At 33.9% G+C, this 20,858-nt stretch overlaps 5 protein-coding genes across 8 annotated transcripts; 3 read left to right on the top strand and 2 right to left on the bottom strand.

Moving 5' to 3' along the window:
• Positions 1–1,073: 1,073 nt before the first annotated feature.
• LOC106740718 lies at positions 1,074–4,232 on the bottom strand. The gene is made up of 3 exons (XM_014612040.1): positions 4,020–4,232; positions 2,108–2,275; positions 1,074–1,993 (listed from the first exon to the last, which is right to left on the bottom strand). The coding sequence occupies exons 1-3, from the start codon at positions 4,090–4,092 to the stop codon at positions 1,779–1,781; spliced, it is 456 nt and encodes a 151-aa protein (XP_014467526.1). The 5' UTR covers positions 4,093–4,232; the 3' UTR covers positions 1,074–1,778.
• Positions 4,233–4,242: 10 nt separating this feature from the next.
• On the top strand, positions 4,243–8,227 carry LOC106740725. The gene is made up of 3 exons (XM_014612053.1): positions 4,243–6,851; positions 7,313–7,444; positions 7,685–8,227. Exons 1-3 carry the CDS (start codon positions 6,626–6,628, stop codon positions 7,903–7,905), a joined length of 579 nt encoding a protein of 192 aa, XP_014467539.1. The 5' UTR covers positions 4,243–6,625; the 3' UTR covers positions 7,906–8,227.
• Positions 8,228–8,830: 603 nt separating this feature from the next.
• On the top strand, positions 8,831–13,213 carry LOC106740859. Of its 3 annotated transcripts, none has more exons than XM_014612325.1 (4): positions 8,831–10,336; positions 10,508–10,556; positions 11,636–11,884; positions 12,633–13,213. In XM_014612325.1, the coding sequence occupies exons 3-4, from the start codon at positions 11,653–11,655 to the stop codon at positions 12,866–12,868; spliced, it is 468 nt and encodes a 155-aa protein (XP_014467811.1). In that variant the 5' UTR covers positions 8,831–10,336; positions 10,508–10,556; positions 11,636–11,652; the 3' UTR covers positions 12,869–13,213. The 3 variants fall into 3 exon arrangements, with proteins under 3 accessions (XP_014467811.1, XP_014467804.1, XP_014467797.1); XM_014612318.1 differs by lacking the exon at positions 10,508–10,556 and having other exon boundaries at positions 8,847–9,352; positions 9,440–10,336; XM_014612311.1 differs by lacking the exon at positions 10,508–10,556 and having other exon boundaries at positions 8,847–10,336.
• Positions 13,214–13,408: 195 nt separating this feature from the next.
• LOC106740852 (U1 small nuclear ribonucleoprotein A) lies at positions 13,409–15,022 on the bottom strand. The gene is made up of 3 exons (XM_014612298.1): positions 14,685–15,022; positions 14,216–14,457; positions 13,409–14,082 (listed from the first exon to the last, which is right to left on the bottom strand). The coding sequence occupies exons 2-3, from the start codon at positions 14,450–14,452 to the stop codon at positions 13,624–13,626; spliced, it is 696 nt and encodes a 231-aa protein (XP_014467784.1). The 5' UTR covers positions 14,453–14,457; positions 14,685–15,022; the 3' UTR covers positions 13,409–13,623.
• Positions 15,023–15,890: 868 nt separating this feature from the next.
• Positions 15,891–19,403, top strand: LOC106740694 (adiponectin receptor protein). Of its 2 annotated transcripts, none has more exons than XM_014611981.1 (7): positions 15,891–16,045; positions 16,944–17,219; positions 17,308–17,406; positions 17,586–17,757; positions 17,922–18,319; positions 18,403–18,567; positions 18,731–19,403. In XM_014611981.1, the coding sequence occupies exons 2-7, from the start codon at positions 16,974–16,976 to the stop codon at positions 18,863–18,865; spliced, it is 1,215 nt and encodes a 404-aa protein (XP_014467467.1). In that variant the 5' UTR covers positions 15,891–16,045; positions 16,944–16,973; the 3' UTR covers positions 18,866–19,403. The 2 variants fall into 2 exon arrangements, with proteins under 2 accessions (XP_014467467.1, XP_014467476.1); XM_014611990.1 differs by lacking the exon at positions 15,891–16,045 and adding an exon at positions 16,066–16,415.
• Positions 19,404–20,858: the final 1,455 nt, after the last annotated feature.

Raw genomic sequence — 20,858 nt, 5'->3', positions numbered from 1 at the left:
ATTTTAAAGTTTGATGTTCATATTTTTATACTTGTCAGCATCGTAATATTACTATCATTTTTCGCCAAGACATATCGAATTTAATGAAAAATGGCGACAGTACAATTTTCAACGTTATTTTTCAGTCGAAAATTTACCTCGAAAAATTACTTGTATCAAAATCGCAGTAGATGTATTTTAAAGAATGAAATTTAATTTTTCCATTTATTTCTTAGTAAACGTCGTGTACTGATTAGAATTTTCCTTCTGTAAACGATCAAAACCAAAATGGCACACATTTTTATTTCAATATTCAATAACTTGGTAAAAAGAAGTCGTAATATGCAGGTATGCAAATTAAAGAGAAAGGTTCACGCTTTGAAACTATCTACATACCAATTGTCTGTGATTATTTATTTAAGCAACATAGTACGATAAACTTGATCATATACGTATATTTTAACGTTCAACAAATTTCTATTTATATTTATACAACATTATAAAAAATAATCAAAATTCATATTTGATAATATATATATAAATTAGAGACTTTCCGCTATAAAATGTTTTTTTATCGTTTCGTTATTATTATTTTTATGGAGGTTACATTCTGTTAAACGTGATCTACAATAGGCAGTAGGAGTATGTTTATATAAAGTATGAGTGAAAAATTAACTAACCATAGTCGATTATTCTACTTACATTCGAATGATTGGTCAATTTCTTATTCTTACTTCTGAATATATTCCTACTACCCATTGTAGACTACGTTTTAAATATTACTTATCTACCGTTATCGAGAGAAGTGATTTTAGAATTGTGTGAGCAGTGCACTTGTATACTTCGCATTATCACTTTTTATTCACATCATCTTTTATCACATCATCACATTTTTATCACATCATCTTTTATTTTAAATAAGAAATATTTACATCTAAATTCATACCTTACACATGTCAGTAAAAAAGTGTGATACAAAAAAGATGAAATTTAGAAATATAACACTGTGTGTGTGTGTGTGTGTGTGTGTGTGTGTGTGTGTGTGTGTGTGTGTGTGTGTGTGTATGTGTGCGCGCTCCGAAATGAAACGTCCATTCACTTTAACATAAGTTTTTATTGACAATAAGATATCTCTTACGATTAATTTTAATACATATTACATGTTTCCTTATTGTAATGTAATTGTTAGATATATATACAAAAAACCATTACAAGGAAACTCCTATTGGTATACTGCGATATATTTTGAAAATTTATAATTATAAATTATAATTATAAATTTTAAAGATATGAATAAACAGCTCTTTCTTGTATCTACATGTGCGAATCGCTTAAATTGCATAACCGTGTATCATCAAGAAGAAAAATATAAAGTGAAAATCTAAGATAGAGACAAGTTGGTTCGTGTTAGTAGTGGTATGACTCGCTAATTAATAAGCCAATTTTATCGTTGTATAGCTCGAGTTACGCCGCGTCAAGATATAATCTCGGTACAATGTACATATTTGAAAAGTCATATTTTTCCAAACCGCTGTTTGGACATCATAATATATATATATATATGTATGTATAAACTCAGAAGGCCACTTGTTTCTTCTACGATTAGAATTCTGTATGTTGAGACATTGCTTCCCCGACATTTTTCTCCGCTTTGGTATACCTTAGTAATAACAATCTATTGTTCGTATTTGTAGCAGCAAAATCATGCTGATATTAATCTTCCTACTACCACTAATACAGCATCCGCTTTACTCATTTACTCGTTTCCTACGCTGAGCTCCGGTGTCTTTTAAGAACGACTAATTTCGCAGAAACGCTAGCGATACGCTGATTAGAGAGCATAAAAGGACGAAGCTTCGAGCCGGCAATGTTCCAGGCATTGCCGCGTTGCAATAATCGGTCAAACAGGAACAGACTTCTTGTCGACCGCCAAATCCGCTTCGTTGGTAACATTTGCCTTTATAATTTGACTCGTCCCAACCGCATCCTCGAATAACTCGCGTATCAGGTGGTACTGCATAAAGAAAAATATCAGATCTTTTCGTATACAAAAATAAACCGCTCGCGCGAATTATATACGAAAGAGAGGACGATTGACAGTTTTAATGTAATGTTTTAACACACATACGGCCGTTGACGCTGAATTCAATAACTTGCGTGATTTTTCGACACATCGTATACTTTGCGCCATCCTTAAGATCCGAGCAATCTATTTTCATAGTATCCGGTGGTTTAATATCAGCACATTGGCTATTGTTACGACTATTGCATTGATAACACTGCATAGCTTCCACGCCTGTAAAACATAAAATTATGATCGATTTATTTCTTTTCCTTTTATCACGCAAATAAATGCAGTCTCTTACATTGTTCGCGCAAACTACATGGAAAGAAACTTAGATTTTGTAACTGAATAGGTACCAAATAAAAACTTTATGACCGTGACTGAGAAAATTCGTGTAAACGTTCAATTGCGTGAAAATTCGGTTGAGGCAATTGATTCTTCTCAATTATCTCAACCGATTGAAAATACAGAAATCTTCCTATTTCTACAACGGAGCTTTCGTCTGATTTCTAAGCAACGGAAAATTTGATTATGCCAATAGATTTGTTTTTTCCGTGTAATACTTGAAATTGCCGTGTAACTGTTAAATAAATTGTCCTGTTTCATAAATTGCATCAAATCACATCTTTATATCTCTTAATGACGAGAGATTCGAGTGTTTCCGCAAGTATAATTTGCCACCGCGATATGAGATCAAGTTGCACTCTTCTAATTTATCTCTCGCCTGTGATGTCGTTTATTTTTATAAAGTTACGAGTGACCCTTATAAAGCCGATAATAAGGCTAAAGATCGCAGTAGGAAGAAGATAATCAGACTACGGAGCGATGTATTAATTTATTAAAGTCTTTCCGCGCTAGACTCTAGTGGTTTATTACAGCGATCACGTATTCCAAGGACACGCAATTTTTTCAATTCGAACTCGCTCGCACGGTTGATAATGGAACAACATCCGGCGCAAAGAAACATTCGCTTGAGTTTTTCCTTCAAGTACGCGTGGCTTTGGATATTTTAATACACGAAAAATAAAAGAACAAAATCGTTGAATTTGTTCCAAGGGAGCGCACATATATACAAAGTTGAAATCAATATTGAAGTACGGTGTACAGGAATAACAACTGTAATCAATCAGTCATCCTTACGTCACCACGTACACTTTACGATATAGTTCATCGAACTCTCGGCGATGCTATCCTGTATCCTGTAAAAATCAATGCAGCTACGCCAGCTCCGTGGCCCGGAAAAATATTCGTGCAATACAGCTACTCGCATGGATATATTATGATTTTTTTTCTATTGAAATTCTCACACACGCGCGCATGCGCATATCTTCACAAGAGTGTATACGAAGATAAAAAACTTAGAATGATAAGGTGTTAATTACGCAAGAACGCATCATATTCTCTCTGCTGCTGTGATGAACGTTTCTCTTCCCGTGAATCTCATCGAGATTAAGTGCGATTATCTTGAGCTACTTTGACCGACTAGCTGATATAATTTATACATTCATCAAATGTGTCTGTGGAATGTTCATTGCTCAATAATGGAAAGGTCGATCGAGTCTAGGATTATTTGATAGATCCTCTGAAGGTCTTTGATTAATTATTAAAGGGAATTATGCTACGATATAATTCAGTCTTCTTAATTATATCTTTGTTTGAAATTTATTTTATAGTGCAAAATTTTATCATTGGAAACACATTTCAGAAGTGAAATCGTGCAAATAATTCCGAATGGCAGTCCTTATTATGACGACTTGTAATCACTATATTAATTAAAGTTGCATTATAATGTCTTGCTTAGAAAAGGCACACTTGAAAGATTATAATTTATATTATCCTGGTACATTATTCCTTTCCTTTACACGTGTGCGCACTGTCATCCTCAATATATCTCCAAATAATTTGAAATGCGTCCAAACGTTCAATGGGCCAGACTTGTCAAATGATACACTTGGACACACCCTCACTCACTTACCATTGTGACACAAAAACAGAAAGATGCTGCACAAGGCAATAACGACAGACCTCACTCTGAAGACTTTCCTCATTTTTTTTCTTTTTTCTTCCTTGCTTTATTGACCCCGGCCCTTGATTAACAGGCGGATGTTAAATAACTGAGAAGCTCTTTCACTGACAGAAACACCACAGTGCTCACAGGGGAGACAAAGAAAGAGACGAAATAGATATATATAGAAATAGATATATACGTGTGAGAGGAGAGGAAAGGTGGCAAAGGATTTGATAGACGGAGAAATAGAAAGAAAAAAGAGGGGAGAGAAAGAGAAAAGGAGAAAAAAAAGAAAGAAAGACAGAGAGAAAGAGAGAGAAAGAAAGAAAGAGAGAGAGGGAGAAAGTGACAGACAGAGAGAAAGAGAATCAAGAATCGAAAAGACTCGAAAGTATCATTTGACCTGGAGAACTGAAAAAGCACTGTTAATGTTCGATGCTAGCGTGCTGCAACCCTACTAACTCTAGCACTAATGTATACAGTACCGAGTGGTACTGAGCGAACATGCGATTACACCCGAGGTAGGGAGACTAAAGGATTGTTCAGACTGGCTGAAGATCTTGTTGCCACACACACCATGATTTATTCTTTCTATGTATTCCCACGGAGATACTCCCACTAAACTGGTAAAACGGGTACGTCATAAGAATACGCGGAAAGAATAAGCTGCGGCGCGGCGTGACGAAACATGACCAATAGCGTTTTCGATCAGTCTGAATGGACCTTAAGGTGGACGTGTTGAAACAACCAGCGATGGAAGGAGAACCTCGAATAGGCGACGCATCTACGCGAATAACCCCGGCTCAATCGATCTTCCTATTATTGTGGCAAAATTTTGCCACACACTCCGTAACGATCGTATGTGACACATTTCACAGTGTACTTCGCGCGCGCCTGTTGACCAATATTTTTTTTATAATAAACTTATTATTTATATACTTTATCACTCGCGTACACGCAAAAATAAATGCTATGGAGGTCACGTCACTTAAGTATACCAAAAGTATACCAATACTTTTAATTGCCAACGAAATTTCTTCAGGGAAGAATTCAATCGATAATTGAGAAGAATCTTGAAAAACGCCGAAGTAAATGAGCGAGAAATAAAATAGAATTGGTAACTTTCAGGTAGAAAACAGAGTTGTAAATGTTGGTTACTTAGTGATGTTGTGAAGTACACATGTAGCAGAATCTAATATCCATGGAACATCCGACTCTTAGTAGGAAACTGGGAGAAAAATTGTTCTAAAAAAGTTGTCACGAATATATAGGTTAAATAGATAAGGCTGCGGATAATACGAACAGCTTCACGTTCAAATGGAGAGTAAAGTGATGGTTTGGAGCACGTTGAGTGGATAATGTTCATCTTCCTGTGACATGCTCAACGTCACGAAACTGTCACACGTAGTCATCATCTCATGTATTTGCGTGTTGTGTGTTTGAATAAAATAATGCAAATACCGCGGATTTTTCTGTCGCCGACCTCCGTCTTGTATACTTCCGATATGTAGATAAATCGCAAAACAAACCCCGAGTGATATTGCGAGCAATATTTTACCTTCATTGCGTTGTCGCTGATTGTAACGCACCATATTTATGGCCGCGATAGTATAGAGATGCGAATTGATATTAAATACAGAGTATATAATTTTTCGTTATAGCTGGTATTAACGTAATTAGCGTTTTAACGGCCGACATGTTGACATACTTTTCGCTCTTATAAACCCGTGCTGTATTACAAGCGCCGCTTCAAGGAGTAGCTCACTCGTAATAGTCGGGATCGTCGATAGAGCGAAAAAAGCAAATATATTTTCTTGGTGAGTAAATTTGATTGCAACGCCGCGATCGACTATTGCAATAACGACTCTTACGAACAACGGCTCAAGGCTGTGAAATATATATTTTCTAAGAACCTGCTCTCTTATAAGAGTTTTTTTAAAAGACTCTTCAGCACATGAATATACGAATTTTACTTCGCATGTTCCGCTTAAGATATATCATAAACAAATAATCCTGAGGGTTGTCTTACATCCCGAATAGGACAAATTGGCTAGCTGTTGGCCGAATGTCGGTTAGCCAACAAATTGCTGCCCGGGATATATCGGTCGATAGAGGGTGGACAAATATAGATATGCATATGGTTATCGGAAAGATAAACAAGGAAGGTATCGTATGAGTAAACATTGAGGTGCTCAATAGCTGCCAATATTTTACATGACTGCAATGATTATCTAAATATTGAGATAAATATCGATACAAATCAATTTACGTTGCCAACTTCGTATTGAACATATTTCGTAAAGATCCGGTGCAAAGTCTATAACCCCTTCGGCAGGATTTAATTTGTTGATACAATTTTACGTTTTTACGTTCGCACATTTCCGATCTATCCGAATACAATGAAACATTTGGTAAGAGTAGTTTGCGAATAAGTTGTATACATATGTCAGAGGGTAAAGTACAAAAAAACTGCGACTAATGTATGCGGTTATGTCAATATACAACGCACAGTTGATTTCGCGGATAAAATATAAATTGTACTACTCAATTTTCACTAGTGCAGTTAGTGTGAGATGAAAAATATTTGGTTCATGTTAATTTTATATTACGGAGGTAGTTTATCTCCTAAATTTATGATAACCAGCTACTACAAAAGACGGTTAGTCGTAGGATGTGGATTCTGTTGCAATCATTTGATTCTTTCGATGCTGTATGACCTATATGAAGAAACACAGTTTACAATGCATATAAGACTGCATATATTGCAAATATTATTGATTTTATGCATTTTCCAAAACGGTAAGGGTTAAATGAGAGTAACTTTTTATTCAATTACTTCAATAACCGGACACAACATTGAAAGAGGTTAACGTCTAATATAGTGGTCCGTTTTTTATAGCTGAATTGGCTGCACTAGTTCAACAAATTTATATATACCGAAGCGTGAGAATCGTACGCTTTATAAGTTTCGATGTGTATTGTAAATTTCTTGAACTAGTGCAGCCAGTTCAGCTAAAATAACAGACTATATATTATAACAATGTGACCAATAACTATTTTGTTTACACACACACACACACATTCGGTTTGTTAAAGAAAAGTTATAGAGAAAAAACTCTTCTTTCCTTTCACCTTTTTTTTTCAGAAACACCTATGCTGAAATATTATACATATCTTTTTACTAATGCAGATTTTTTTATCATTACATAATTTTTTACATGTCGTATTGGCATCTATCGACCGTACCTATTGGAAAAAAGAATGTATTGCGATCAAATGTTATCAGTGTAGTAGCAAAAAGAACCAGGATTGCACCCTTAACAAAGTACACTTTAAATACCTGAAAACGTGTCCATCGGGTCATCCCTATTGTCGCAAAACCGTTTATGTGTGTGAGTATATTCGAGTATTATCACCAATACCAAGTTACCGTCTCTCGCATTTAGCTTCCCCCATCCGCCAGTACCTGCTAACCATAAGCAGTTGGGGACAGTAACTTGCGAATTTTCGTGATCATTTAATGGAGTTGATTCGCGATATACCTCACATCCTGAGTAAAGCGTATCACGTTGGAATCAACAGTTCGAGTTCTACCTGATATAATATTGAAATATCAATACAATTCTCCGCAGATTACTTTATGGATTCGCACAACAACCTAACCATGCGCGAATGCGCGAAATCACGCAATAGCCAAAATGAATGTTATCGAGGACGCTACAGTCGAGATAGTTATCAACTTGTTTGCGAATGCGTGGGATACGGCTGCAATCGATCACAACGATGCTCATCCAGCCTCTACTTTCTGTGTACGCTCTTCGTGATTGTTGATTACTATATTGCCAGGCGATGATCGGTCAATGAAGAGAGCGACGCAAATTTTCTAAAGCGTTTCCAAGTGGCCACATCACTGTTATGCGAGTTACATCATCTTTTTTATGCGTGCATGCGCTATGCGTACTTTGTATAATACTTTGTATAATACACTTGTAATGTGGGCAATATGCGTGTGAAACTTAACTCGCAATTCTTGTACAGTATTCCTCTGCGAAGAGACACGTGCAGAAATATGCGTGAGATATATTAGGATGCGGTTAATCGTTTAATCTATTATAAATACAGAAATATAAAATAAGTATAGTCAAAATAGCGGATGTATTGAAAAACTCATTCATTCAGGTGCGTGTTCTCTATGTTATATACATAATAAAGCATTATTATTACTATATTTATTATATTATTAATTTTATTTTATAAAATTACATTATTTTACTTATGTGTATATATAGGAGAGAAATTGTATATACAATACATATATAAAGTAACCCAGGACTCAATGGACAAATTTCATGAGCACGTATTGGAAAATTGGAGAAATCCCTATACATAGCCATTTTCAGTAATTAATAACTCGAAATTCGGCATGTTGTTTGCGAATTTTTGTTCATCTTAATCCGTTCTACGTGCTCATGAGATTTGTCCACTGAGTTCTAGGACACCCTGTATGCATAAACCAGCACATGTGTCTTAACACTTGGTGAATTACATAACTCTAATAATAAAAGTGTTAAGACATATTATAAGCGTAGTAAAAGTAACAATATAGTTACGTTCAACAGAAAATGCAGTTTAGTAAACACTTTGTGTTACACGCTGCCAGCAGTTTTGTAACCGTTGTCTAAAAATCTACTGCTAAACAACTAAACCAGCGATTTATGTTTTTTCAATATGTTTACTAAGCAGTCGTCATTTCTCCTTTTTTTTTTTTTTTTACTTTGGCTACGTTCGCTCTGAGCGCTCATGCGTTGTAAGCGTCATTCTATCTTCTTTTGGCATGTAATGGATAATAGAAAATTTTAATACTGTATAGCTGAGAGTAAACATATTGGAAAAGCTAGTAAACAGCTAGATTTAGCGGAGCCGTTTAGTCGTTCTGCAGAAGTTCAGTTGTTCAGCAGAAAATTTTACAACAGTTGCATAGCAGTTGGCAGCGCAGCGGAAAGTGCTTACTAAGCTGCTTTTTCTACTCAACACAGCCAAAATGCGATCTTCATTTTTTCTTAGATACGCATAAACAAATTGACCATTGACGCAATATTTTTCCGATAGTGAAAGGAGGTAACGATTACGACCCGATCGCTCCTTCACATTTCACTTTAATTACAAACATTTGAGACGAGATTTCAGATGAATTCTAATAAAGGCTATTTATACAACGAAAGAAACGACGAAGATGTAGACATCGAAGGCAAAGAATATGATAAGACTAGTGATTTTTTGAACGGAGGACACGAGAAACGGTAGGAGGGAAAGTTAGGAAAAGTTACATGAAAAAGAGGCAACGCGGAAAATATTTTTTCCTCTATGAGATTTTTTCTTTGCGATAGCCAAGCTGAAAATCGAGAACTAGGCAAACGGCGTCACTGGCGTCGCCGCGGCGCGGCGTGGCGCGACATTACGACGCTCCGACAGACACCACGGCGTCGACCTGCGCTACGCTCTCTCCCCTTTTTGTCATCCTTCCCTTCTTAACCCTGTATTATCCCCCATTGAACGCGTATAACGCATTCAATTTCGATTAATGGCTACTTTTGAGAATTGCAAATTCACGACGTCCACACTTTATGCTGACTCATCACGTTTGATATCAGCACTTTGTGAGTTTTAGATTCCGGCGCAAATTTTCAATGCCATTTACACTGTAAAAATAAATGTCTTGCAAATATATTGAATTTCATTGATTACTGTTTCGTATGAGATGCAACGGATTAAGGCAACGAAATTTATTCAATGGGAGAGTGGCTCGTCGAGATATTATTCGGGTAATTTTATTCTATACTAGCTCACGTTCTATACTAGCTCACATTCCTTTGGTTTCATTAACAGTATTATGATTGTTATCAATCAAGCGAGATTAGTATTAGCGAAGAGAAAAACATCCGAAGATCCTGGAAGATACCAGAAAACAGGCGGAATCTGCGCGTTACGGAAAAGCTCGCTGAACGATGGAGGATAAAATGTCAAGGAAACCGAGGCGGTAGGAGAAGACAGAGGGCGGGGGTCAAAGCAGCGTGGAAAACGAAAAGCTCCCGCAGGGTTTCGCGCATACTCGCGATCAGACTGTCCACAGGACTACAACTCGCTTTCGACGTGCGTTGTCCTTTATCTACGCAACTTACGTTTCTGTCACCAAGGACGAAAGTTATACCATCAAAGAAGCGGGATGCATCGAAGGATCGCGATATCATTTGTCGCTTTAGCCTTTGTCACGGCGGCTCAGTCAGGTGACGTTAATTTTCATCATTTACGGTAATACGCCGAGAAGAATAAAAATATGTTCAAGGATCATTGCTTGTTTTTTTTATTTTGCTTGGTGTAGCTTGTACAATTTTTGTTAAGCAAGGGAAACGATTGTGCGTCATCGGTATCCTTGTCAAATTCACATATGTTTATAGAGAAATATTCCGATGGAACTTTTCGAAAAAGAAGCAGAAAAATAAAAAGGTAATTAAAAATAGTAAAATCGTAGTGAAAAATAGACATTGTACGCGTAATCAGTAGAAAAAAAATTTACGTAGCAACATGCAAAAATTTAATGTGTTACAGCAGTGTAGAAAATTCCATCTTTGAAAAGTAAAGCATATACATACCATAATATCAAATAGAAAAAATATCACCAAAACTTGTACTTACACTATGAAGCTACAAACTATAAAAAATGTTCTTTAATGAGATGATGTTTTTTAATGAAATGAGAATGGTTTTTTTTTCCTTTTTCTCTTTTTGCACTTTTGTGTGTGCACTTTGGTTTATTAAAAAACATTTATTTAAAAAGGAGAAAAACAAAGTGAGAAGAAAGTTGTGTAGAGAACAAAGTCCTCGTTGCGTTGTATACATATGTGCATAGACGCACGGATAGAGAGTCGATACGAATGGCGCACGGATAGAGAGCGATAGAGAGTCGCGACGAATGGCGCCACATATCGTTATTTTGCGACCTAAATAAGAATTCGAATCAGTTTGAGTAGAAATGATATAGACATGTGGAAAAATTAAAATTTCATTGTACGTTTAAAATTTTATTATTTTTTCACCGAGTTTTTCTAAAGTTACCAATAATTTTGAAGGATTTTTCAAATAAAAATCCGACAAATGTGATAAGCTGAAGAGAATTTAAAAGAAGATGATAAATAGAAACAGTTACATTCGATGTAAAGAAAGTGTTGATTCTCGTATAGAAAGAAAGGGAGTACGAAACTTTTTTTCTTGAAAACCGCTGACTTTGTTCGAAGGGAATTTGATCGTCATATCCTTTATGTAAAATGCGGGAACAAACAAGGAATATCAAAGATCTTCTGAAAGCGCTAAGAAGAATCATATTTATTTCCTAAGCGGAGAGAGAGAGAGAGAGAGAGGGAGGGAGGGAGAGAATAAGTGAGTGAGTGAGTGAGTGAGTGAGTGAGTGAGAGAGAGAGAGAGAATGTGAGAGAGAGAGAATGTGACTTTTTTATCAATGTAGGGCGCGCAATACGACTATCTCGTTTTATTCCAAAGGACTTATTATTCATGTTTCCTCTCTACAGACAATCTGAAGTGCTATATGTGCACTTCGCTATCAGACAAAGGATGCGGTTCTGAACTGACAACAGACTTGCAACCAAACTTGCAACCAGAGGAATGTACCGGTACTAAGATGAGAGAATGGCAATTGAAGATCAAACAACACAAGATCCTCAATTTGACCACGTGGTTTTTCGACATGGATGAGGGGTTGCAGGACTACCGAAACTTTCCAAACATGAACATGGCATGCTCCAAAATGACCCTCCATAGTAAGTAGCCGGGGACAGAGTGAGATAAATTAATATGATCGACACAATACACATTCCCTTATACGAATCACGTAGATGTTTTAATTTTAAAAAATGATCGAGTAAAATATAAAGATTGCATAACTTCCTTCAAAATCTTCGATTGATTGCATTCTCTTGTTCCAATATATATACAGTGTGTCCCAAACTAATCTCTATTTCCGCAGTGCAAGTAGAACGGGTGAAATTGAGCGGAGAACTGCTATTTTGCAAAATTCGCAATAGTTAATGAGGAATTAATTATTTTGTCTGAGCTAATGTGCGCATTGGAAGCCGGATTCTGTATTAAAAAGAATGGCTTACTTCTGAAGATCTCCTAGTAACGATGAGTATCAACTAATAACGAGAGGCATGATTCTTTTCGGTGTACTCAATTCTTTGTCACATGCTGTTCGCTGTTCACCGCGTTATTCCGCCTATAGAAATCTGTTGATGCTCATCGTTTCTAGGAGATCTTTAGAAGTAAGCCATTTTTCTTTATACAGAGTTCGGCCTACCGTTTCCTGTGCCGTCTCATTAGCTGGGACATAAAATAATTAACTCTCATTAACTATTGTAAATTTTGCAAAATGATACATGACTTTTCTGCTTAGTTTCACCCGTTCTTCCTGCACACTGCGGAAACTAAAATTAGTTAGGGAATCCTGTACACGCATACATATATATACACATACACACATATATACACATATATATTCTTTTTTTTTAGTTTTGAAACAAGACGTTACCATAAGGACATGCCAAACGGCTAAAACGGAATCCATCGATCCGTGCAAAACGATAGAAGGGAAATTAGAGAACAATCAACACATAGAAATGAACAAATGCGATCTGTGTCTTACGGACGCCTGCAATAATGCAACGTTTATATCTCCATATATATTATATATTCTTTTATCATTCCTTGGCTCTTTCGTTCACGTTGCTTTTTATCGCTTGGCGTAACCTTAGTCATTTCATGCGTTCCGTAAAGACGTAATATATAATGAATAATAGTAGTCATTTGGCATCAGTATATTGTACACTCCTTTTGTAATTGTAAATTAACCAGTTAGCTTTCCAAATAATTACTGCGTATACTAACTGCGACAATGAGAAATAAATATGTATTTGCTTATGTATATGTAATATATATGTCATTCATATCGTTTTTAATAATATGCTGTATGCTATTCGTGTTGCAGATACAATTACAACGTGTACACAAATTTACCAGAAATACGTGAAAGTAAACGACATGTATATTTGCATTACATGTATATTTGCATATATATTTGCATATTCGTGAGATCAAAAAAAAAAGGTTCATTATAATAAATATACTTTATTCCAAAAATCTCTTATTTTTTTCCTCCTCTCCTTTTAAATTACTCGAAGGTTTATATTTGTGAATGTGCAAATATTTTCGAGCGAATAAAACATATATTCTTTGTATACTGAATTTAATGTTCAAATTACAATAAAGTCTATCACATATTGTTAAATATTTGGCAGGACACGGAATGATACAGTATAAGTTACCTTAGAGTAAATTTGTATTTGTTGAATGCCACAAAATGACATAGTGGTAAATAAAATACATTTTTCTGTAAATTACAGATGATCAAAGTTGCTTGCAATGTGTTAATTTTTATAGAAATATCTATTCGATCGAATTTATATATTACTTAAATATTAATAGTAGAAAATAGTTCCACAACTTATTTTTTTGCAAATGATATTTTCATCGCGTGCGATGGTGTGATTTTAAAACCTTGCAAAGCATCCTTTGCTGCTCCGGACTGAACTTCATTTTCAAATTCGACAAACGCAATATCATGTCGATTAGGTACCAAACGTACCTCTTTGAAGCCTGGGAATTGATTAAACAACATCGATAACATCATTTCACTTGTCTCGTCCGGTAGATTTGTTAAGAATAATATCTGATTTGGTGGTTGCTCGGGCACAGCTGTATTAACAAGTCCTGGATGTTGAGGTACACCAGCGTGATAACCAATTTGTTGCGAATGTTTTGCCTGTTCTTTCGCACGTTTCTTAGCACGTTTAGCTTCCTCATCCGCTGCTGGTACGACTCGTTTTGGCTTCTTCGGACGTTCTGCGAAAGTACCTTTCATTTTGGCTATTAAGTCACTGTCAGTTTTGGCATACTGTATCCTCTATAAAATCATATATAATTCAGTGTAAATATCACGTTACTGTAAAATATACATAAAAGGTACTGTTTTTTTAACATAAATACAAAAAATAAAAAAGGAAGATAAGAGTTCCGTGTATGATGTCTATTCTCACCATTGGTTTGTCGTAAAATGGAAATCCTTGCATAGATCTCAACGCATTTGTTGCACTCCCTATTTCCTTAAAAATAACAAAAGCTTGCCCACGCATCTTCAATGTTTTTAAAGCCACAATATCCAGAATTTGACCAAATTGAGAGAAGATAGCGTACAATGACTTTTTTAATTCATCCTTCTTTATCTTCTCATTCAAATTGTTGATATAAATGGTATTGTTTGGGCGAATATCCATTTTTACTGAAAATTTAAAACACTAGAAAATATGTAACTTATATATAATATAAACATAAATTATTTTACAAAAATTGTATATTTTGACAAATTACTGAGGGATTTAACATATAAAAATGAAGTAATATAAATATCTTTATACACTTAAATATATATATGTATACATATCTTAATACATTAATTAAATTTAAATAAAATTATATATATATATATATATATATGAAGTATCTTACATTCGGTTAACCTCTCGTCTTGTATAATAGGTGATTTTTGGAAACAATATTTTGAGGTTAGCGTTAACTTCAATAATTCCCGGTTTATGTTATTAGGCGATGATCAGAGGCACCAATATGATAGTAATAAAGATCGCCAACTTTACAAAATTTCGAGTAACTTTCATCAACCTCGGTTCGGTTAACCGACGATTAACTCAACGGAATTGACCAATCGTAGTAACCAATTAGCTGAACTGATCAATATGATTGGCTAACACCGTTAACTGTCACTTGACCGAATTGAGGTTGGTGAAAGTCACCTTTAAGGATTAATTATACTATGAGTTAAGATCATTCTGCACTGATCGGCATTAATTCCTTTTGCAAGAAGGAAAACGTTATTCTTTCTCTTTCTCCCTACTCTTTCCTTATTAGAGAGAGAAAGCTATACGACATCTATTGTCCGTCTCTTTCTATCTGATCTTCAGTTCTCGCGCTTCATGCACGGTCTATTCTTACTATGGTCTATGGTTATAAAGCTTGTATTAGACTACGGATTGGAGATTGAAATTGAATTGAAATTTGACCAATCAGAGAAAAGTTCACTAAACTTGAATTTAATGATTTTTTTGCTCTAATTGGCAAAATTTCAATCCAATTTTAATTCTAATCCGTTGGCTGATACGGACTTAAGTCTGGACCTACAATAGGTGTAGGAAGTTTCTAGCTGTAAGAAATTAACCAATCATAATCGATTATGAAAGGAATAATCGATTAGTCAAAGCTTAAAGTTTACTTACACCTATCCCGTTGTCTGCAATGTTGCTTTAAGACGTAAACAAATTGACCAATCACGATAGATTATTCTTTTAATAAATGACCGTGGTTAGTTAATTTGATTACTGCTTATTTCTTAAAGCAAGATTGTGGACAAGGGGTAATATAGACCCGGAATAAAACCCTTTCAAATTTCTGTCGCGTCAAATGGACTAACATTATATGTGTGATCTATTAGGCCTTACAGGTGTTTTGAAGCACCGTATAGGCCAATCATGGTTTCTCTTTGAGTACTTAAAAGCGTTTGCAACTTCTAGTGGATCGCACCTAATATTTACTGCTAGTGCTGAAAATCTATAGTATATGTGGCATGAACTATGGATTTTCAACGCTGACGGTGAATTTTGGAACACAGTCTATAATATCATATATTTATGCATACCTGTGTGTGTATATTGGACATTGTACTTATATTAACGTGTAAACGTTTACAACGAAGTAGAAAACGTGATTTTTTAAGCCACTCATAGTTTTGCAATCTAAAAATTTTAAAGGTATGTTTACGTAAATGTGAAGGAATCGCAAGAATCGTCGTGTGACTGGTAAGCATAGGAAATTGTATTCGTGTTTATGCTTTCGTGGCAATTATATCTTAATAATTAAATATATTTACATATTATTTCACGTCTGTTGCACATTTTTATAATTTATTATTTTTCACAATTGCATGTACAATAAAGAATCTGATTTGCTTACGTAGTTCAGAATATGATTGTTATATAAAAAATAACCTTGCTCTAAGAAGGTTAAATGGTCAGTTGATATGACGGATGCAATAACCAGAATACTAATTTATCGTGTCTTATATAATAAGTCTGCAATCTTTATATAGACAGAAAGTTAGTACTCTTTAAAGTGTGTATTAAGTCAAGTATGTTGCTATTAAGCTGAATGGAGAAGACTTAACCTAAGGTAATCCATTCTTCCCAAAGATCAGATTTATGTTAATGATTCACTATTGATCATATTTAAAACCAGTTTTTTTGTTCTAATAGCTTTAATATTAATTCTTTCTTCTCTGCCACCTTTATACGAAGTACAAAGGTACTTCACTTATTACTCAGTATCATACAATACTTATTTCTTATAAAAACTGTTGTGCAAAACATATATAGCTTGTCAAATATATGCATATTAAATATATTCTATATTTAGATCTGTGGCAAATATAAATTTTGTAATATAATTACAAAAGATGTTAATAAATGCTTAGAAATAATATTATATTGAAGTTTTATATTTAAGAATTTGTTTCAATAAGAAATTTAATAGATACACTTATAATTTTTAAAATAAACGTTCCTTTTTATACTAATAAAAGTTCTCTTTTCAATGAAACAAGTATACTGTATATGTAAAATAAAACTAACACACACACACACACACACACACACACACACACACACACACACACAATTTAATTGATCAATTTTTTCACAGAGTTGAAATCAATTAAGTTTATACTAAATCATGTCGCACTATGAAGATGTTATTCTGGAAGCTAAAGAAAAAGAAGAACACTTGCCAGGAGATTTAGGAGTAAGACATCGCATTCCGTGGAGTGATCGTGTATTATTAAATAGTGAAATACCTGGTTTACACGAAGTTAAAGAATTATTAGAAGATGATGATGCAAGTTGTTTGGCAGAAGAGGAAGATGGAGCTGGATGTCCCTTACCCTCAACTCCAGAAGATGATCATCTTTTGGATTGTGAGGTTTGTTTTTTTCTTTTTTGTTAGAATATAAATATAATATTGCCCAACTATATATAGTAAACAAGCATATATCTCATTTCAATTACAGATGACCGAAGTATTGAAAGCAGGCGTATTAAGTGATGAAATTGATTTGGGAGCATTAGCTCATAATGCAGCAGAGCAGGCTGAAGAGTTTGTTCGAAAGGTAAAAAAATGTCTGTAACAATATAGTTGTAAAATAAGAATATATTCTTATGCTGCCAGTTACAGTTAAGAAAATTCAGAATGAATTCCTGTTATAGGATGGTATTGTTAGTTCAAGGCAGCTATTGATAGTTAAATTTTCCGTCTTTTGACTTAGTTAATATAATAATTTATTGACAGGTATGGGAAGCATCCTGGAAACAATGTCATTTTAGAAATCTGCCAAGATGGTTGCAAGATAATGATTTCTTGCACGCCGGCCACAGGCCACCATTACCCTCGTTTTATGCGTGCTTTAAAAGTATTTTTCGAATTCATACTGAAACTGGTAATATCTGGACACATTTGCTAGGTGAGCCTTTTTTTTACTGATACAGAATATTAAATAAGACACTGAATGTATTGAATGTGCACTTTCTGGAAAGAAGCATATATGGTAGCTACATATTCTTTCAAGCATATTCTGTGACTTTTGGTTATGTGAATTCTGCTCATAAGATATATTATTCTTTACAGGCTGCGTTGCCTTTATTGGTATAGCTATATTTTTTCTAACACAACCTCCTATAGAAATTCAATTGGAAGAAAAATTGGTATTTGGTACCTTCTTTGCTGGTGCTATAATTTGCCTAGGAATGTCGTTTGCCTTTCACACAGTTCATTGCCACAGCGAATGTGTTGGAAAGCTATTTTCAAAGTTAGATTATTGTGGCATAGCTATGCTTATTATGGGTAGTTTTGTACCATGGCTTTATTACGGATTTTATTGCGACTATCAACCTAAACTAATTTATCTGTCTGTGGTGGTTGTCCTTGGTATAACCAGTATCGTTGTATCATTGTGGGAGCGATTTGGTGAACCAAACTATCGTCCACTTAGAGCAGGAGTTTTTATGGGATTTGGGCTTAGTGGGGTAAGTAAAATTGTTATGTTCATAACATATATCTGCCAAATATACACACGTTACACTAGGTATTAACACATATTTTCATACAGGTAATACCAGCGGTACATTATGCTGTCGCCGAAGGTTGGTTCAAGGCGATTAGTCAAGCATCCCTTGGATGGTTAATACTAATGGGATGTTTGTATATATTAGGTGCATTATTTTATGCTTTAAGGGTACCTGAACGTTTCTTTCCAGGAAAATTTGATATTTGGGTAAGATTTATTAAAATGTTATCTATTTTTTTTTTATGTAGAATCAAGATTGTTTTATCTCGTCTATATTACGTGGTGTGTGTGTGTGTGTGTGTGTGTGTGTGTGTGTGTGTGTGTGTGTGTGTGTGTGTGTGTGTATTATACAGATATATTTTAAATTTAGTTTCAGAGTCACCAAATCTTCCATGTACTAGTAATTGCAGCTGCTTTTGTTCATTACCATGGTATTACAGAAATGGCAATGCATAGAATGACAATAGGCGACTGTACAAATCCGTCGCAAGTGTTAGCTTTTTAAATCTGCAGGCGTATATCCTCATCTTGTTGATAAATTTCATCTCATTACATAACCGATACAGAAAAAGACTTCAAGGATTCCTAAATCTTACGCCTTAGTGAATCTGTGCTATTTACTGTAAGTATGATATATGTTGTAAAGTAGAATATGCAGGAAAAATAATTAAAGGATGATCGCAATGGGTTTCAATGATATAAAACCGAGAAGAAAGTGATTTTATATTTAAAAAATAAAATATAAAATCAAATTTTTTATCGAAGACCACTGTTAAAGAAATTGATTTTGAAAAACTAATTTTTTGTGTTTTCATAAATTTGCACGATTTCCCACGTCGTTAAATTTATCTCGGCGATGATCATCAAAATTACGTCTTTCCGGTTATCCTACTCATTGCAGGATATCTTTGTATATGCATAAGAATATATTTAATTTCAATTTATCATAGGATATACTTTAAAATATTGCCTATTTAATTTTTCGAATAGTTTTAAGAATATAAATTACGATGAAAATATCTTGAAAACAATCTTCACGATCGAGAGAAAAAAAAGATTTAATTACAACATTGCAACAAGAGGAATTTATTTTAAATTAATATAGTGTACATTAATTTATTTTCTTACTTCTTTTTATATAATCAATTAAATTAGTACTGCAAAAGAACTTCATACAAAAACTGCTTTAAATTTTATAACGTGTAAGTATATGTGAATTGAAATATGATACACTAATATTTTTTGGATTAAAAATCAAAGTTCATATATTATTTGAAAAGATGCAAGTATAATTTATTAAATTTGAGTAGTAACAAAATAAATAATTTTAAGTAAGTTCGTAATATATATATATATTTAAATAACATAAGAATTGTTTTCGGACTTGTAATCTTGAGAATTCATATACAAATTTATATATATATATATATATATATATCTTTTTTCAACTCTTATTTTATTTAATTACAAATTACATGTCTATTCAAATTGTAAAATTTGTTTAATAAATAATTTATTTAATTTCAAACAGCTGTTACCTGTTAACGTAGTAAGTCGGGAGTAAAATTCTGGGCACAGATGGTCGTTTAATATGATAGATTGTTAAAAAAAACGTATTATTTACATAAAATTTGTTGAGCTTTTTAATAAAGAAAGGTTTATATTATGTAAAGTTTTTCTATATTAAATATGTATAATATGCGAAATGAATAGGCACAGATAATAGGCAACAAAAGCACGCGGGCGTGACAAAGATTTAGGAATCAATCGTTACTATAAACGATTTTGTAGCATAAGTATTATAAAATCTGTAATATATTTTGAAGAAAATCATTGTTAAAATAATGGAAATTTGTTTATATTATTATCATCATGAAAAAAAGGGAAAATAAAAAAAATATACCAACCTAACTTTCTTATATTTTTTTTGCTGTATAAACCTATTAAGAAATGATTAAATACATGCGATACGGCAATATAATAAAGAGCGGTGTTTTGAAAGAAAATTAAATTTGATACTTTTTTGAAAGGACGCTGAGTTTAAAGTTAGAATACAGTAAAATTAACAAGTTTATATTTTTATGTGCATTTTTCAATATGGTCATGGGAAACTTTGGTTCTTTAACTCTTTCCGGTTGAATTCCGGGCAAGATACCCATGCTTACAACTATTACGACCGGAAAGAGTTAATATTCTTTATTTATACAAGAAATGCATTAGAGTTTTATAAAACATATCTTCTTCGAGATAGAATAATTCCTACAAAAATTCATTTTAACAGCACTTAAGTGTAGCTAATGAAAAATTTTGGGAAATTTTCCACATATATTATGTAATACTAATTCTTACTTTAAGAGAATACGTTATTATACAATTTTTTTCATGTATGTGTGCACAGGATATTATTGAATTGACGTTACAGTGCTCAGGGATAGAAAGATCGGTCATTGTTGTAGCGATCACTTGTCGGCACTGAGAAAATTTGCAAACACCTTTTA

This window comes from Dinoponera quadriceps, unplaced genomic scaffold (genome assembly GCF_001313825.1).
Source record: "Dinoponera quadriceps isolate SergipeBrazil2010 unplaced genomic scaffold, ASM131382v1 scaffold96, whole genome shotgun sequence".
NCBI classification, from domain to species: domain Eukaryota; kingdom Metazoa; phylum Arthropoda; class Insecta; order Hymenoptera; family Formicidae; genus Dinoponera; species Dinoponera quadriceps.
This window is presented reverse-complemented; position numbering and strand designations above follow the sequence as displayed.

What these genes read in the sequence shown, in the direction of transcription:
- LOC106740718 (XM_014612040.1), bottom strand. Translation starts at nt 4,092, where the DNA reads ATGAGGAAAGTCTTCAGAGTGAGGTCTGTCGTTATTGCCTTGTGCAGC. An exon ending in TCTGTTTTTGTGTCACAATG is followed by an intron (nt 2,276 to 4,019) that starts GTAAGTGAGTGA and finishes TATGTTTTACAG; the next exon opens with GCGTGGAAGCTATGCAGTGT. An exon ending in TGAATTCAGCGTCAACGGCC is followed by an intron (nt 1,994 to 2,107) that starts GTATGTGTGTTA and finishes TTCTTTATGCAG; the next exon opens with TACCACCTGATACGCGAGTT.
- LOC106740725 (XM_014612053.1), top strand. Translation starts at nt 6,626, where the DNA reads ATGAAAAATATTTGGTTCATGTTAATTTTATATTACGGAGGTAGTTTA. An exon ending in TTTATGCATTTTCCAAAACG is followed by an intron (nt 6,852 to 7,312) that starts GTAAGGGTTAAA and finishes ATTGGAAAAAAG; the next exon opens with AATGTATTGCGATCAAATGT. An exon ending in TCGCAAAACCGTTTATGTGT is followed by an intron (nt 7,445 to 7,684) that starts GTGAGTATATTC and finishes AATTCTCCGCAG; the next exon opens with ATTACTTTATGGATTCGCAC.
- LOC106740859 (XM_014612318.1), top strand. Translation starts at nt 10,276, where the DNA reads ATGCATCGAAGGATCGCGATATCATTTGTCGCTTTAGCCTTTGTCACG. An exon ending in TGTCACGGCGGCTCAGTCAG is followed by an intron (nt 10,337 to 11,635) that starts GTGACGTTAATT and finishes TCCTCTCTACAG; the next exon opens with ACAATCTGAAGTGCTATATG. An exon ending in CTCCAAAATGACCCTCCATA is followed by an intron (nt 11,885 to 12,632) that starts GTAAGTAGCCGG and finishes CTTTTTTTTTAG; the next exon opens with TTTTGAAACAAGACGTTACC.
- LOC106740852 (XM_014612298.1), bottom strand. Translation starts at nt 14,452, where the DNA reads ATGGATATTCGCCCAAACAATACCATTTATATCAACAATTTGAATGAG. An exon ending in CATTTTACGACAAACCAATG is followed by an intron (nt 14,083 to 14,215) that starts GTGAGAATAGAC and finishes ATGATTTTATAG; the next exon opens with AGGATACAGTATGCCAAAAC.
- LOC106740694 (XM_014611981.1), top strand. Translation starts at nt 16,974, where the DNA reads ATGTCGCACTATGAAGATGTTATTCTGGAAGCTAAAGAAAAAGAAGAA. An exon ending in TGGGATTTGGGCTTAGTGGG is followed by an intron (nt 18,320 to 18,402) that starts GTAAGTAAAATT and finishes ATTTTCATACAG; the next exon opens with GTAATACCAGCGGTACATTA. An exon ending in CAGGAAAATTTGATATTTGG is followed by an intron (nt 18,568 to 18,730) that starts GTAAGATTTATT and finishes TTTTAAATTTAG; the next exon opens with TTTCAGAGTCACCAAATCTT.